Source organism: Rhagoletis zephyria, unplaced genomic scaffold, assembly GCF_001687245.7.
Source record: "Rhagoletis zephyria isolate East Lansing unplaced genomic scaffold, Rhagoletis_zephyria_1.1 Rzeph_scaffold_03631, whole genome shotgun sequence".
Classification (NCBI taxonomy): domain Eukaryota; kingdom Metazoa; phylum Arthropoda; class Insecta; order Diptera; family Tephritidae; genus Rhagoletis; species Rhagoletis zephyria.
Window position 1 is genome coordinate 1 of NW_016160714.1, and position 14,865 is coordinate 14,865.

The 14,865-nt window shown below is 35.6% G+C and overlaps 1 protein-coding gene and 1 long non-coding RNA gene across 2 annotated transcripts; both read left to right on the plus strand.

Annotated features, from left to right (window-relative positions):
* The first annotated feature begins 1,823 nt into the window (after nucleotides 1–1,823).
* Nucleotides 1,824–2,527, plus strand: LOC108369367 (uncharacterized). Its single transcript, XR_001848497.1, has 2 exons — nucleotides 1,824–1,974; nucleotides 2,032–2,527. It is a non-coding gene; the product is annotated as an uncharacterized LOC108369367 (long non-coding RNA).
* Nucleotides 2,528–6,521: 3,994 nt separating this feature from the next.
* On the plus strand, nucleotides 6,522–11,879 carry LOC108369364 (cytoplasmic aconitate hydratase-like). The gene is made up of 11 exons (XM_017624460.1): nucleotides 6,522–6,817; nucleotides 6,901–6,999; nucleotides 8,201–8,370; nucleotides 8,435–8,580; nucleotides 8,637–8,706; nucleotides 8,779–8,983; nucleotides 9,047–9,349; nucleotides 9,413–9,630; nucleotides 10,027–11,114; nucleotides 11,201–11,486; nucleotides 11,555–11,879. Exons 1-11 carry the CDS (start codon nucleotides 6,811–6,813, stop codon nucleotides 11,663–11,665), a joined length of 2,703 nt encoding a protein of 900 aa, XP_017479949.1. The 5' UTR covers nucleotides 6,522–6,810; the 3' UTR covers nucleotides 11,666–11,879.
* Nucleotides 11,880–14,865: the final 2,986 nt, after the last annotated feature.

A 14,865-nucleotide genomic window follows, 5' to 3' on the forward strand; every position in this document is an offset into this window, starting at 1 on the left:
CGTATTAGTGTATTAGCGTGGGCCGAAAATCCGCTTTTTTAGAATTTTGGTTAGTAATAGCCAAAATATGATTCATTATGCTTTAAAAAAATCTGTTTGAAATTTGGAATATTTTGGTCAATATTCTAGGCTCGCCCAAGTCCACCAAAGTTCAATATGCTCAATAAATAAAAATGAATAAATAAATTAGTTAATACATTTTTTTACTAAAATGGCAATAATCTTCTAAAGTATTAGCCCTACATAATTTGGTATATGGACCTTTTTTGTAGAGAATCGAAGTTGGCTAATGAAAACATTTTTTTAGTACTTGAACTTTGATGGACTTGGGCAAGCCTGGGATATTGACCAAAAATGTCCACATTTCACACTGATATTTTTTAGAGCATATTGGGCCATATTTTTGCTGTTACGAATCAGAATTCGTCGGCCGCTGTGGTGTAGTGGTAAGCAGTGCGCGCTTTCACCCATCAGCACCTGGGTTCAAGCCCTGGTCAAAGCAACATCGCAAAAAAATATAGAAAAAGGTTTTTTCTTAACAGTGGTCGTCCCTCGGCAGGCAATGGCAAACCTCCGAGTGTATTTCTGCCATGAAAAACAGCTTCTCATAAAAATACAATCGCCGTTCGGAGTCGGCGTAAAACTGTAGGTCCCTCCGCTTTGTGTGACAACATCAAGGCGCACGCCACAAGTCGGAGGAGAAGCTCGGCCAAACACTAACATATGTGTAAGCGCCAATCTGTTATTATTATAATCAGAATTCTAAAAAAAAGCGGATTTTTGGCCCACGCTACTGTGTATGTATACGCGGATATGTAAACAACGCAAAACAGGCGATAATTTGACGTGCTCACAAGAGGAAGCATGGCTTCTACCGCTATCACCTGGAGTTGGAACACCTTCATTCTCTTGAGCTCAAGCTTTGGGTTCTTTAAATACATGGTGTTATAATAACAAGGTGTTGTTAGTAGCGACATGCTTGTTTTAATTTTGACAAGATCGGCATGCTTATTTTCAGTGCTGCCGATCATAATTTTTATACTACTATTCTTTGGAAAATGGTATCTAAAACACTCCATTTTAGTAATTTTTTTATCGCATTTTTTCAGAACTTGGTGTTTTCAGAACGATATCAATATTTAAGATTGCTGGATTTGTATTAGCTTTGTTCTCAAAATCTACAAAAATATTACTGACAATTTGTAAAAGAACACAACTAATAATTGAACTGTGTAAAAGCAGTCTAAAGTTCTGATTATGCATACTTCGCACAACTATTTGTACCAGTGTAATAGAAATGTAACTTAAGAAAATTTAAAGCAAAATCTAAACTCAACAGATCGCTAGGTTTTTAAAAGTTCTGTTTATTTCTGAATAATGGAATACATGCAAAATACATACAAAGTACATACGAAATTATAGTTTGAAGTTTATGCGAAGTTATGCGAAGTATGTATAATCAGACAATTAGTTTTATGAAAAAAAATCTGAAAACATATCTAAAATTATAATGTATCAATTCTAATTGGAATAGATAAGATGTAACATATCCAATAGCCATTCACTTTAACCCCTTCTTGCTCAATGACTACAAATGACAGATTTCGTTCTCTAAAGCAACACATGAAAATATTAACGTATACATGTTTCGATGGTTTACTGTTTCGAAGTTGTTTATCTGTTCGCGTTTTTTAGTAATATAGCATTATGTGCAAATACCATACAAAAAGTGTCCATACCACAAAAGTTAAAAGTTAAGTTGCCGGAATGTTAACGGTCAAATCAGGTACATCTAGCAGGGTTAATTCACATAGCTCAACAATCTTATCATTTGAGTTTTAAATTTCTTTATTAGTTTCTAAATGTATTGGAAAGTTGTTAACAAATGGCTCTTAGTTTATCGTTGACCGCTGCTAGTGATTGGGAGACCTAGTTATTTGCTCACTTTACATTTGAAAATGGGTGGCTGCTGTAGTAAGTTATTTAATTGCCTATCTAATTGTTTTAAGATTAATAGATCTTAACTTTGAGGTACACGAAAATCCGTCGATCTACCGCCTGTGCCAGCACCAACCGGTAATCCCTACCTTCAAGACTACCCTAACGCTGGTAAAAGTGTTACTGAGAACACGGGGCAAAATGTTGGCAAAACAAACATGGCATTGGAAACGGATTAATAATAGCAAAAATATTTTTTAAATATAGATCTTACACCTAGGTAGTACATGCAGACATACATATGCTTGTAATTGTAAAATTTTTTTGTTAAGCATTTCAAATGCAGTTCAACTCTGTTAAACAACGCCACAGAAGCAGAAGAAAATTTGCTTGGCATATATCTTTTATCAAGAAATACCTACACTCTTATCAAAATTTATTAATGAGTACTACGTATGTATGTATGCATATCTAAACCTTTATGTGTTTGAACATTTTTATATGCGTGAGTAATATATATTGTTAAACTGGTTAACCTTTTGTTGCAATGGCGATATTTCCAAATACATATATGTAAGTATGTATGAAATAATTTTATCATAAGAGCTTTCGATTTCGTTTTCTTAAGGGAACATAAGGAATCTTCTCACCGAGCATGATACTTGGTAGATCGGTGCTCGATAGTTTTTCTCAAAAGTGTATTTTAGTGAAGTTATCTTTTTATTGGTTTTCCGTCTACCAAGGAAAATTAAAATGATGCTCGGCGGTTTGAAAAATAATTTTTTTTTTGATTTTTTGGACCTCATGTTGAAGTTTGATTAAATCGCTTGTGTTGTGTATGGCATAATCGCTTCAATTGCATAAAAATTTTAACAGAGAGGAGAGAAAAATTGAAGAAGACCAAACTTTTTTACTTTCCTGTACAACCCGGACGGGATCCGGTCATTAGAGAATAAGCGAAAAATTTGCTCTTAAAACTTGAGCAATGTCCAGAAGTACGGGAGCGCAAAAAACTAGATTTCATGCCCAAAATTTGAGGAATGAGTGAGTGGTTTTTGTTATCGAGACTCAAATGCGCCCCAAAACCGTCTTGTTAAATACACCTTGACAAAATAAAGGCGATTTTCGATTCAACACGAATTGTTGTTTATATAATTGAAAATGAATTTAAATCGCAAAATTTTATCAATTGGCGTAAATTTGGTAAGCCAAGCGTTGGTAGAAGTATCCGTATTCTGCACTTCTTTCAGGTCGATTTTTGTCGTCTAAGATATCGACTAACCAAAGCATTTGCATTTTACGATCGAATTGCCTTTCACATGGGTCGATTTTGGTTGAATGACAAAATTCGCCTAGAAAATTGACCCGTGTAAAATCAGCTTAAGAAATCTACAAGCCAAAGCTTTTGCATCTTAGGGCTCTGTCACACGGTCAGTATTTATTGACGTGATGCAAATATCGCGATATTTATTGCCGGTGTAGCATGCCGTATTGATGGATCGATCAATAAATACTAACCGAGTGACAGAGCCCTAAAAATTTTGAAATCTGGATCGCGGATCGCAATACCGTCAATAAATATTGAGCGTGTAGCACTCAAAACGCCATCCATACATTTCATCAGTACATCTTGTACTCTCATAATGCGAACATCGAAAACGTATTGGCTCTGCCTTCACTCTCGGTGCTTAAAACCTTTCAAAACAAATAGAAAAAATTTTAATTAACATTGGAAATTTTAAAATAATTGTGAAATGCATTATCTGTAAATTATACGTACAAAATAAAAATATTTTCTTGCGTCATAATAAGCGTTCACCACAAAACTTATCCAAATACTGACGCGATAAATATTGAACATGTAGCATTCGTGCGCGATCCATCAATCCATCAATATGGATCGCGATCCAAATATCGTGATAATTACTGACCGTGTGACAGGGCCCATAGGATGAATTGTATGAAAATGCACGAAGCATGTCACATAGATCGTAATATAATGGCTGCATTTCTTTATTCATTCTGAACGTTTGGAATAAACTTTTTTGTTTACTTATTCTTTAGAACGTTGCTGATGATATGTCAACGTATATTTCAAACGCATTCTGTTTATTCCGGCTGTGAAATGGGATTATCCGGAATGCATAAAGAAACGCAGCCAATATAATAAAATTTAATTACATTGCTTATAATTTCAAAATTAATGGCCTTATTCAAATAAAATAAAATAGATTTATACAGCTTTACAAATGTATAAATTGATATATTTTTCCATTTATAAACCTTTTATAAATCTACTTTATTTTTTATAAAAAAGTCCATAAATATATAAAATCCACAGCAATTTTGGCTAGTAAAAAAGCAGTACAAAATTGTTTTATTTCCATAATCGCATCCATTGTGGCATACCTTTTGTATCTGACGCTTTGCTGGCAAAGTTGTAAATTTCACACAAACCACGAAGTTTTATCTGGTATCAGCTTTATTATGCATATAGCTTAATTTTAGATGCGCATTGAACACTGCCACCTTATACATTCTTATTGGATTCCGAAAGTTTTAAAAAATCTCGTCGATTTTTCTTAATAATAATATAAAGTAATATTATTAAGTTTAAATAATTAGCGAATGATTATATTGCAAAACTTGTATTAATCCGTATTTAGAGTTAACTTCAGAATTATTGAATAAGCTTGAAAACATTGCCTGCCTGCCAAGAACGATAGAATACAAGATTGCGCATTCCCGCAGAATGACATTTGTGGCAACGGGTAAACAAAGAATAGGGCACATAGGATGAATTGTATGAAAATGCACGAAGCATGTCACATAGATCGTAATATAATATAATAAAATTTAATTACATTGCTTATAATTTCAAAATTAATGGCCTTATTCAAATAAAATAAAATAGATTTATACAGCTTTACAAATGTATAAATTGATATATTTTTCCATTTATAAACCTTTTATAACTCTACTTTATTTTTTATAAAAAAGTCCATAAATATATAAAATCCACAGCAATTTTGGCTAGTAAAAAAGCAGTACAAAATTGTTTTATTGGCATCCATTGTGGCATACCTTTTGTATCTGACGCTTTGCTGGCAAAGTTGTAAATTTCACGCAAACCACGAAGTTTTATCTGGTATCAGCTTTATTATGCATATAGCTTAATTTTAGATGCGCATTGAACACTGCCACCTTATACATTCTTATTGGATTCCGAAAGTTTTAAAAAATCTCGTCGATTTTTCTTAATAATAATATAAAGTAATATTATTAAGTTTAAATAATTAGCGAATGATTATATTGCAAAACTTGTATTAATCCGTATTTAGAGTTAACTTCAGAATTATTGAATAAGCTTGAAAACATTGCCTGCCTGCCAAGAACGATAGAATACAAGATTGCGCATTCCCGCAGAATGACATTTGTGGCAACGGGTAAACAAAGAATAGGGCACATAGGATGAATTGTATGAAAATGCACGAAGCATGTCACATAGATCGTAATATAATATAATAAAATTTAATTACATTGCTTATAATTTCAAAATTAATGGCCTTATTCAAATAAAATAAAATAGATTTATACAGCTTTACAAATGTATAAATTGATATATTTTTCCATTTATAAACCTTTTATAACTCTACTTTATTTTTTATAAAAAAGTCCATAAATATATAAAATCCACAGCAATTTTGGCTAGTAAAAAAGCAGTACAAAATTGTTTTATTGGCATCCATTGTGGCATACCTTTTGTATCTGACGCTTTGCTGGCAAAGTTGTAAATTTCACGCAAACCACGAAGTTTTATCTGGTATCAGCTTTATTATGCATATAGCTTAATTTTAGATGCGCATTGAACACTGCCACCTTATACATTCTTATTGGATTCCGAAAGTTTTAAAAAATCTCGTCGATTTTTCTTAATAATAATATAAAGTAATATTATTAAGTTTAAATAATTAGCGAATGATTATATTGCAAAACTTGTATTAATCCGTATTTAGAGTTAACTTCAGAATTATTGAATAAGCTTGAAAACATTGCCTGCCTGCCAAGAACGATAGAATACAAGATTGCGCATTCCCGCAGAATGACATTTGTGGCAACGGGTAAACAAAGAATAGGGCACATAGGATGAATTGTATGAAAATGCACGAAGCATGTCACATAGATCGTAATATAATATAATAAAATTTAATTACATTGCTTATAATTTCAAAATTAATGGCCTTATTCAAATAAAATAAAATAGATTTATAGAGCTTTACAAATGTATAAATTGATATATTTTTCCATTTATAAACCTTTTATAACTCTACTTTATTTTTTATAAAAAAGTCCATAAATATATAAAATCCACAGCAATTTTGGCTAGTAAAAAAGCAGTACAAAATTGTTTTATTGGCATCCATTGTGGCATACCTTTTGTATCTGACGCTTTGCTGGCAAAGTTGTAAATTTCACGCAAACCACGAAGTTTTATCTGGCATCAGCTTTATTATGCATATAGCTTAATTTTAGATGCGCATTGAACACTGCCACCTTATACATTCTTATTGGACTCCGAAAGTTTTAAAAAATCTCGTCGATTTTTCTTAATAATAATATAAAGTAATATTATTAAGTTTAAATAATTAGCGAATGATTATATTTTAAAAGTTGTATTAATCAGTATTTAGAGTTAACTTCAGAATTATTGAATAAGCTTGAAAACATTGCCTGCCGTGCCTATATTTGCACTAATAAATCGAACTCATTACCGGCAGGTATTGCCAGTTGCTTGTGCAATTTATTTGTGGTCGGACGTGTATTCCAGCGACTTATTGCTTTTTTGTCATACAAGATTATACCTTTATAATAATGGCTGGTAAGTAGATCGAGTCCAAAATCATATTAAAACATTACATAACTGAGGTTAATAAGATTTTCATAATTAAAATCTTATCATAGATGCAGGTGTCAATCCTTTTGCGCAGTTTCAGAAGTCGTTTGCATTAAATGGAATCACATATAAATACTTCGATCTAGCTTCAATTGATCAAAAATACAGTGAGTACCTTCACTTCACGTTAGAGATTTCAAAGTAATCCAAGAAACTTGTATGCATATATACGTACATATGCATGCACATGCATAGTACGTACCCCCAATTTCAGGTTTTTTAAGTATGTACATATATGCTAATTTGTATGTCAACGGCCTGTATTTAAAATGACATAGTCGGAATGCACCTTTGTACCGCATAAGCAAACATAGCTGGAAAATAGATATCGACTCTTCTTTCTCACTTTCAAATCGGCATATTACAACGCTTTTATAATTTTAACATAAATACGTTAGCATATAATACATAATAATTCTATGTAGTGTGTTTGTATGGGCATACATATGGGAATCATCTCATAATAATTGGTAGTGATAAGCTGATTGAATGCAATCATGCTTCTAAAGGTCTAGTGGGGTAGTTGTGTATAAAAAAATAAGTACATAGGCTAAACACGCCACTTTTAAAGTTGCTATCGCGCTGACAAGCCAAAAAGAAAAAAGACTACATTCATTTATATGTATGTATGTATTTTATAATCTTCTCTGATAAAAAGACTGCAAGTATGCCAATAACAATACTAAATGCTGCATATATTTTGAACTAGTGCTGTCAAAATATGCAGAAAATTGTGATCCCCGGAATTTCGGGATATTTTTCAAATAATACCGGGATCCCGGGATACACATTGACACGTAACTTTTATGAAATTGAGTCAAAATTTAATTTCTGAAAGCATTTAAACATACCATGAAATTATACTACCAAAAATTTACGACAAACTGATTGTAAAATTCACATATTTATTAATACAGGCAAATCTTTACGTAATCCATTGTTTAAATTGTAATTAAAACACCATCTGATTGAGGTACGCATAAATCACAAATAACAATGTTAATACAAAGGCGAATTAAAATTAGTTGGGGTGTACAAGTACTTATTATCAATTCGATATTTTAAATTTTTCGGGATGCCGGGATTCGCTTGCATTAATTTTCGGCACCTCGAAAATACCGGGATCGCCGGGATTGGCATATCTAGTGTAAACATGTTACCTTTGTACAAAAAAAAATATAAATAAATATATATAAGGGATATAAAGAAATGTATCACATATTCTATTTATTATTTTTAAATCTTTCTCTTAAAAGACTTACGTACTGTAAATTTATTATATTTCCTATTTATACTGAAATTCATCAGATCAGTTGCCATACTCTATTCGTGTACTCTTGGAATCGGCAGTCAGAAACTGTGATAATTTCTACGTGCTCGAGAAAGATGTGCAAAATATTTTGGCTTGGACACCTGAACTAAAGCAGGGGCACAATGATGTGGAGGTTTCTTTCAAACCCGCTCGTGTTATACTCCAGGTAAAATACGTTTTTTTTTACTCACATTCTCAAGTATATATGCACATACGCGTGAATTTATTAGGATTTTACTGGTGTGCCTGCTGTCGTCGACTTTGCAGCAATGCGCGATGCAGTTTTAAAACTTGGTGGCGATCCTCAAAAAATTAATCCCATTTGCCCAGCTGACTTAGTAATTGATCACTCGGTACAAGTGGATTTCACCAGGAGGTGTGTATATTAGATTTTATCTTTACTTATCATCGTAAAATGCAAGCTACTTACAGTCCTGATGCCGTAACAAAGAACCAAAATTTAGAATTTGAACGTAACCAGGAGCGTTTTACATTCCTAAAGGTATGTAAATATATAAAACTTTGTTAATTTTATTTTTTATTTTTTATTATTTTTTATGTTCTTTATTATTAGTGGGGTGCACGAGCTTTCAATAATATGTTGATTGTTCCACCTGGTTCTGGTATTGTGCATCAGGTGAATTTGGAATACCTCGGACGTGTGGTATTCGAAGAAGGCATTGGTAATACCAAATTGCTTTATCCAGACAGCGTTGTCGGAACGGACTCTCATACACCGATGATAAACGGGTTGGGTGTACTTGGCTGGGGAGTTGGGGGTAAGCTTTTCAAAATTTTTAATTAAAAGCCCAAAAAAGTCGCTAAGTATACACCCATTAAAGGAATCGAAGCAGAGGCTGTTATGCTGGGTCAATCGATTTCCATGTTGCTCCCGGAAGTGGTTGGTTACAAACTCGTTGGCAAATTAGGGCCACTTGTTACATCCACTGATTTAGTATTGACAATTACAAAAAATCTCCGACAAGTTGGTGTAGTTGGAAAATTCGTCGAATTTTATGGTCCTGGTGTAGCAGAGTTAAGTATTGCAGATCGTGCTACTATTGGTAATATGTCTCCAGAAAATGGAGCAACTGTAAGCTTCTTTCCAATCGACGAAAATACTTTGGCTTACTTGAGACAAACCAGTACGTAAAGTTTAAAAAAGGACTAACTTTCGAAGTCATAAATAATATCATTTCTATTTGCAGATCGGTCAGAAGAAAAGATAGAAGTTATTCGACAATATCTAAAAGAGACAGGACAATTGCGGGATTACTCCGATGCCTCACAAGACCCCAACTACTCACAAACTCTAACTCTTGACCTATCGACGGTTGTAACATCGGTTTCTGGCCCAAAACGGCCACATGACCGCGTTGCAGTGACAGATATGAAGGGAGATTTCCAAGCATGCCTTATAAATCCTGTAAGTTTTAAATGCAACCAACACAAGATATACAAAGAAAGTTCCATGTCTATTATATACTATGTGTGCTAAAATTGATTTTATGCATGCCTTAACTGGTCTCTAATATAAGATAATTAGGAATATTAGAGGGATTCTCGAAGTATTGCAGAACTTTTGCATGATACACGGATTCCACAGTAAAATTGGGTTTCCTATGGAAAAGCTTTGCAAACCATGCGCCGCACAAGGACCTTTCAAGGCTTCGAGAATCCCTCTATTTCCTCAAAAAAATGGCTAAGAAGGGCTTTTAGTAAGAATTTTTGCTTATAATATCGAAGCAGGTTAAACAGCGAACATCTTTTTCCATACCATAAATTTGTTAGATGAGATGGTATTCTATCTGTAAATTTGCAGGTCGGTTTCAAGGGATTTGCAATCGCACCAGATGCTTTATCCGCTTCTGGTCAATTCCAATGGGATGATGCCAAATCCTACACCATTCGTCATGGATCTGTTGTGATCGCCGCAATAACATCTTGTACAAATACTTCCAACCCATCAGTGATGTTAGGAGCTGGTCTCCTAGCCAAAAAAGCAGTGGAGAAGGGTCTCTCGGTAATGCCTTATATAAAAACTTCATTGTCACCTGGATCAGGTGTCGTAACTTATTATCTTCAAGAATCTGGTGTTGTTCCCTACTTACAAAAACTTGGTTTCGATATTGTCGGCTACGGCTGTATGACATGTATCGGTAACTCAGGACCATTAGACGACAATGTGGTAAATACAATTGAAAAGAACGGTTTGGTATGCTGTGGCGTATTGTCGGGCAACCGAAACTTTGAGGGCCGTATTCATCCGAATACGCGCGCTAACTACCTGGCCAGTCCCCTGCTTGTGATTGCTTATGCTATAGCTGGGCGCGTGGACATAGACTTCGAAACTGAGCCGTTAGGCGCAGGTCCAAATGGCGAAACGGTGTTTCTGCGCGATATTTGGCCAACCCGTAATGAAATTCAGGAAGTGGAGAGCAAACACGTCATTCCCGCTATGTTTAAGGAAGTATACAGTAAAATAACATTGGGCTCTGAGGACTGGCAGAGGATTGAGGTGGCAGAAAGCAAATTGTATCCTTGGAATAGTGAGTCCACATACATTAAGCACCCTCCATTCTTCGAAGGTATGACACGCGAACTACCGCCACTAAAGAGCATAAAAAATGCGCGATGCTTGCTGTTTTTGGGCGATTCAGTTACAACTGATCACATATCACCGGCCGGCTCTATTGCCAGAAATTCGCCAGCTGCTCGTTATCTATCCGAACGTGGCTTGACTCCACGCGACTTCAATTCCTATGGCTCAAGACGTGGCAATGATGCTGTAATGGCTCGTGGTACTTTCGCTAACATTCGATTGGTTAATAAACTGGTGAGCAAGCCTGGTCCACGCACTATTCATGCGCCAACTAACGAGGAAATGGATGTGTTCGATTGTGCTGATCGGTGAGTCAAATTTAGAGTTATTATTCTAGAATATCAACATATGTATGTATATGTATGCATTAATTATATATATTTGCTTTGTTTAGCTATCGCGAAGATGGCACACCTCTAGTGCTGATAGCAGGCAAGGATTACGGTAGTGGTTCCAGTCGCGACTGGGCTGCTAAAGGACCATTGCTATTGGGTATCAAGGCAGTTATAGCTGAGTCATACGAGCGTATCCATCGCTCTAACTTAGTTGGCATGGGTATGATACCTTTGCAATTTTTGCCAGGCCAAAACGCAGATTCTCTCAATCTAAACGGACGTGAAGTGTATAATATTTCAATACCAGACACCGGACTGAAGCCTGGACAGAAGATTCAAGTAGAGGTTTGTAGCTGCTTTAACTCTTCTAACAGTTCACTCTTATAATGCATTATTTATTTTTGTAAATTTAGGCAAATGGCACTGTTTTCGAAACAATTTTACGTTTCGATACTGAAGTCGACATAACCTACTACAAAAACGGAGGTATACTTAATTATATGATTCGAAAAATGTTTGCTTAGAGGATTAAAAATTGAGTGTTAGACTCAAGTGCAACTTGTAGTCTGAAAGACATTTCGTAAAATTGTTATAAATGGTTTTTAATTTACAGTTCTATATAGATTACAAAGTAATATAGCATTATGGTTGAAAAGGGTAAATATGCGTTATTTTAAACAAAATATATGAAATATGTTAAACATATAAACACGTTCAAAGAGGCATTTTCACTATCAGATTACGGAAGTTCATTACATAATGAGGTGACATGTTCTAGTAATGATTCAGTGATATCGAGCGATAAGCATGATAAGCAAAACCGCGTATCACCATAATGCAAAACCGCGTATGTGAGGTTGCATAAATTATTTTCTAGAAAGTAAAAAGACTCACATTTCAAAATGGTTCTCTTGTTTTATAAAGCAATCACATTTGTGGCTAGTATAAGGACGATTGGATAAGGAGCAAATCCAATTTTAGGTAGCAAATGTCAGTAACGCGGTTTTGCAGAATAACGATACGCGGTTTTGTACTTTAAATGACGACGTGTACATATGTATATGTTTTTCATATGGAACGTCGTTGTTGTTGTTGTTGTTGTTGTAGCGGCTACAACAACCCCGCCCAGATCGGATGATATCTCAGTCGTTGTCGTCGAGTTCCACTAACGGCAGCCCCAAGAAGCGTGCAGCCTCTTAGATCATAGTACTATGAATATATGAAGCATAAGATGGAACGTCGTCTTCGCTGCCGCTTATTTCCCGGGAGGCAATAGAACATTCCCCTGATGGGGGTACAGAAGCTTACAGACCACTGCCGAAAGAAGGGACTGCATCTAGTCATGGGTTGCGATGCAGCGCATCATGAGGAGTGGGGTAGCTCGGATACCAACAGCAGGGGCCATTGCAGATTGAGAAGTCACCTACACAAACTCGGGATCTGGTCCACTGATTCATGCCGTTTCTTTGGACCGCTGAAACTTCTGAGCACATAATCCTCGAATGCGACGCAGTGGAGAGGAGACGAGAAATATACCGACGGTGAATAACCCCAAAATACTCAGGGTAACCTTCGACAGTCTGCTCTCCTTCTCGGCGCATACAACCGCATTTGTCAACAAAGTACAAAACCGCAACAAGGTCCTCAAGTCGCTAGCCGGCAGCGCCTGGGGCAAAGACAAAGAAACGTTGCTGGCAACGTATAAGGAAATTGGACGGCCCGTTCAGACCTATGCAGCGGTCGTGTGGTCACCGGGGACTAGTAGGACGCACTGGATGAAGCTGCGGAGTTGCCGGAACACGGACAGCACGACAAGGCCCATACACTTCCCGTTAAGGAGCATAACACAATGCTCTGCAGCAGTTTGCAGTTGGGAGCCAAAGACGTGGTCACCCAAACAGACAACTGCTTGCAGAAGAGCCCTAGCCCAGGCATGTCAGGATGTTCATCAAATAACCTGTGGACCCGATAGCTTATCGACAGGCCTTAAACGGCGTTCACAAACTTTCGATCTGTGAATGCCGTTCTGCGCATACAACCACCATACGTGGACGAGATAGAACTTCGTCTGCCTCGGGAGACTCGGACCACAATAGCCCAACTGCGCTCTGGTTACTGTAGCAGGTTGAACTCATACCTGAGCCGAATAAACCAAGATGCTCTAAACGAATACCTGGCATGTGGACTTCATGACTCACATCATCTCTTCGCATGCCTACTGAAACACACCCTACTGACGCCCCTGTCCCTATGGACAGACTCCGTCGAGGCTGCACGCTTCCTGGGGCTACCGCCAGTAAAGCTTGACGACAACGATTGAGGGACTAACCGATCTGGGCGGGGTTGTTGTAGCCGCTACAACAACAACATAACCAAGGCTCGAATTGTCACATTCGATATCATCACGTTATCTATATCAGATAACAAAAAAAAAAAGTTTCTAAGTTTCCACAAAGTTCACAAAAACTAACTAAACTTAAAACATTTCGATTTTTTAATTAGATTTCTTAGAAATATTTAGAGTATGCAGTTTTATTGCCCATATAACGCATGAACAAAACTTACTTTTATATGGAAGAAAATGTGCAACACCCTCCACAAAAAAAATCTAAAAAATCGACTTGAAACTTGCACTTTTTTATACTAAAATTGAATGGGTTATAAAACTGCATTCTGGAAATCTTTTTTTAAATTTTTTTTAACTTTGATTAGGTTTTAAGAACTTTGTGCAAGCTTTGAAACTTTTATTTTCATATGTGGTATCTGATATAGATCGACCCATATTTTAAATGAAAATTATTAACAGTAAATAAATAAAGACAATAGCATCATTTTTTTTTTTAAATATGGGTCGATCTGTATCAGAAACCGCATAAATAAAAGTTTGGTAGCTTGCACAAAGATCACACAAATTATTTAAACTTGAACAATTTTCATCGAAATTTCGATTTTTTAAATTAGATTTCTATGAAAGATTTTGAGTATGCAATTTTGTAGCCCATTCAATTTCAGTAGTAAAGTGCTAGTTTGAAGTCGCTAAAAAATACCGTTATTGCTTAGAATTTTTTTTGAGGGTGGGGGCATTTTCGTTCATACAACGCATGAACTAAATTTATTTTTATATCGTACTAAAATTTATTTATTTTTATTGAAACATTTGGTCTAACGTTTTCACCACAATTCACGTTGAAGTTTGATTTTGTGGTCGACAGAAAGCTCATCCTCTATTGCCGTCTTAAATAACCTAACGAAATCCTTATGTCCGTGAAGAAGTTCTTCCGACAACAATGATCCGGTACGATGATGAATCGTCCTTGAATCTGTATCTGGCAATTTCAAAGTGGGTGAGTATCATTGGTCCACAGAAGTCCAATATACATACGACTTATTTCAGACGAAATACCATAAATGTCTTACAATTTTATTTGTAGGCATTCATCAAAAATTGTCTCTATTCTGTATAGTCGCCGTAAATCAAAGACCGCAATGATTATGGTGGTAGATTTAATGGTGGTAATTTGACTTTGATGCCTGGTGTATCCGAATGACTTCACTTGACGATTTTTAACAATAACTCGACGCCAGCGCCACCTTGCGGATCATTTAGCAATAGTACTGACCCTACCGTTACCAATATTTAAGTCGATTATGAGGCAAATCGGATCAAAAATGCGATTTTTAGTAATAATTCGACTCTAGAGCTACTGTCGAGCAATTTTTTTTT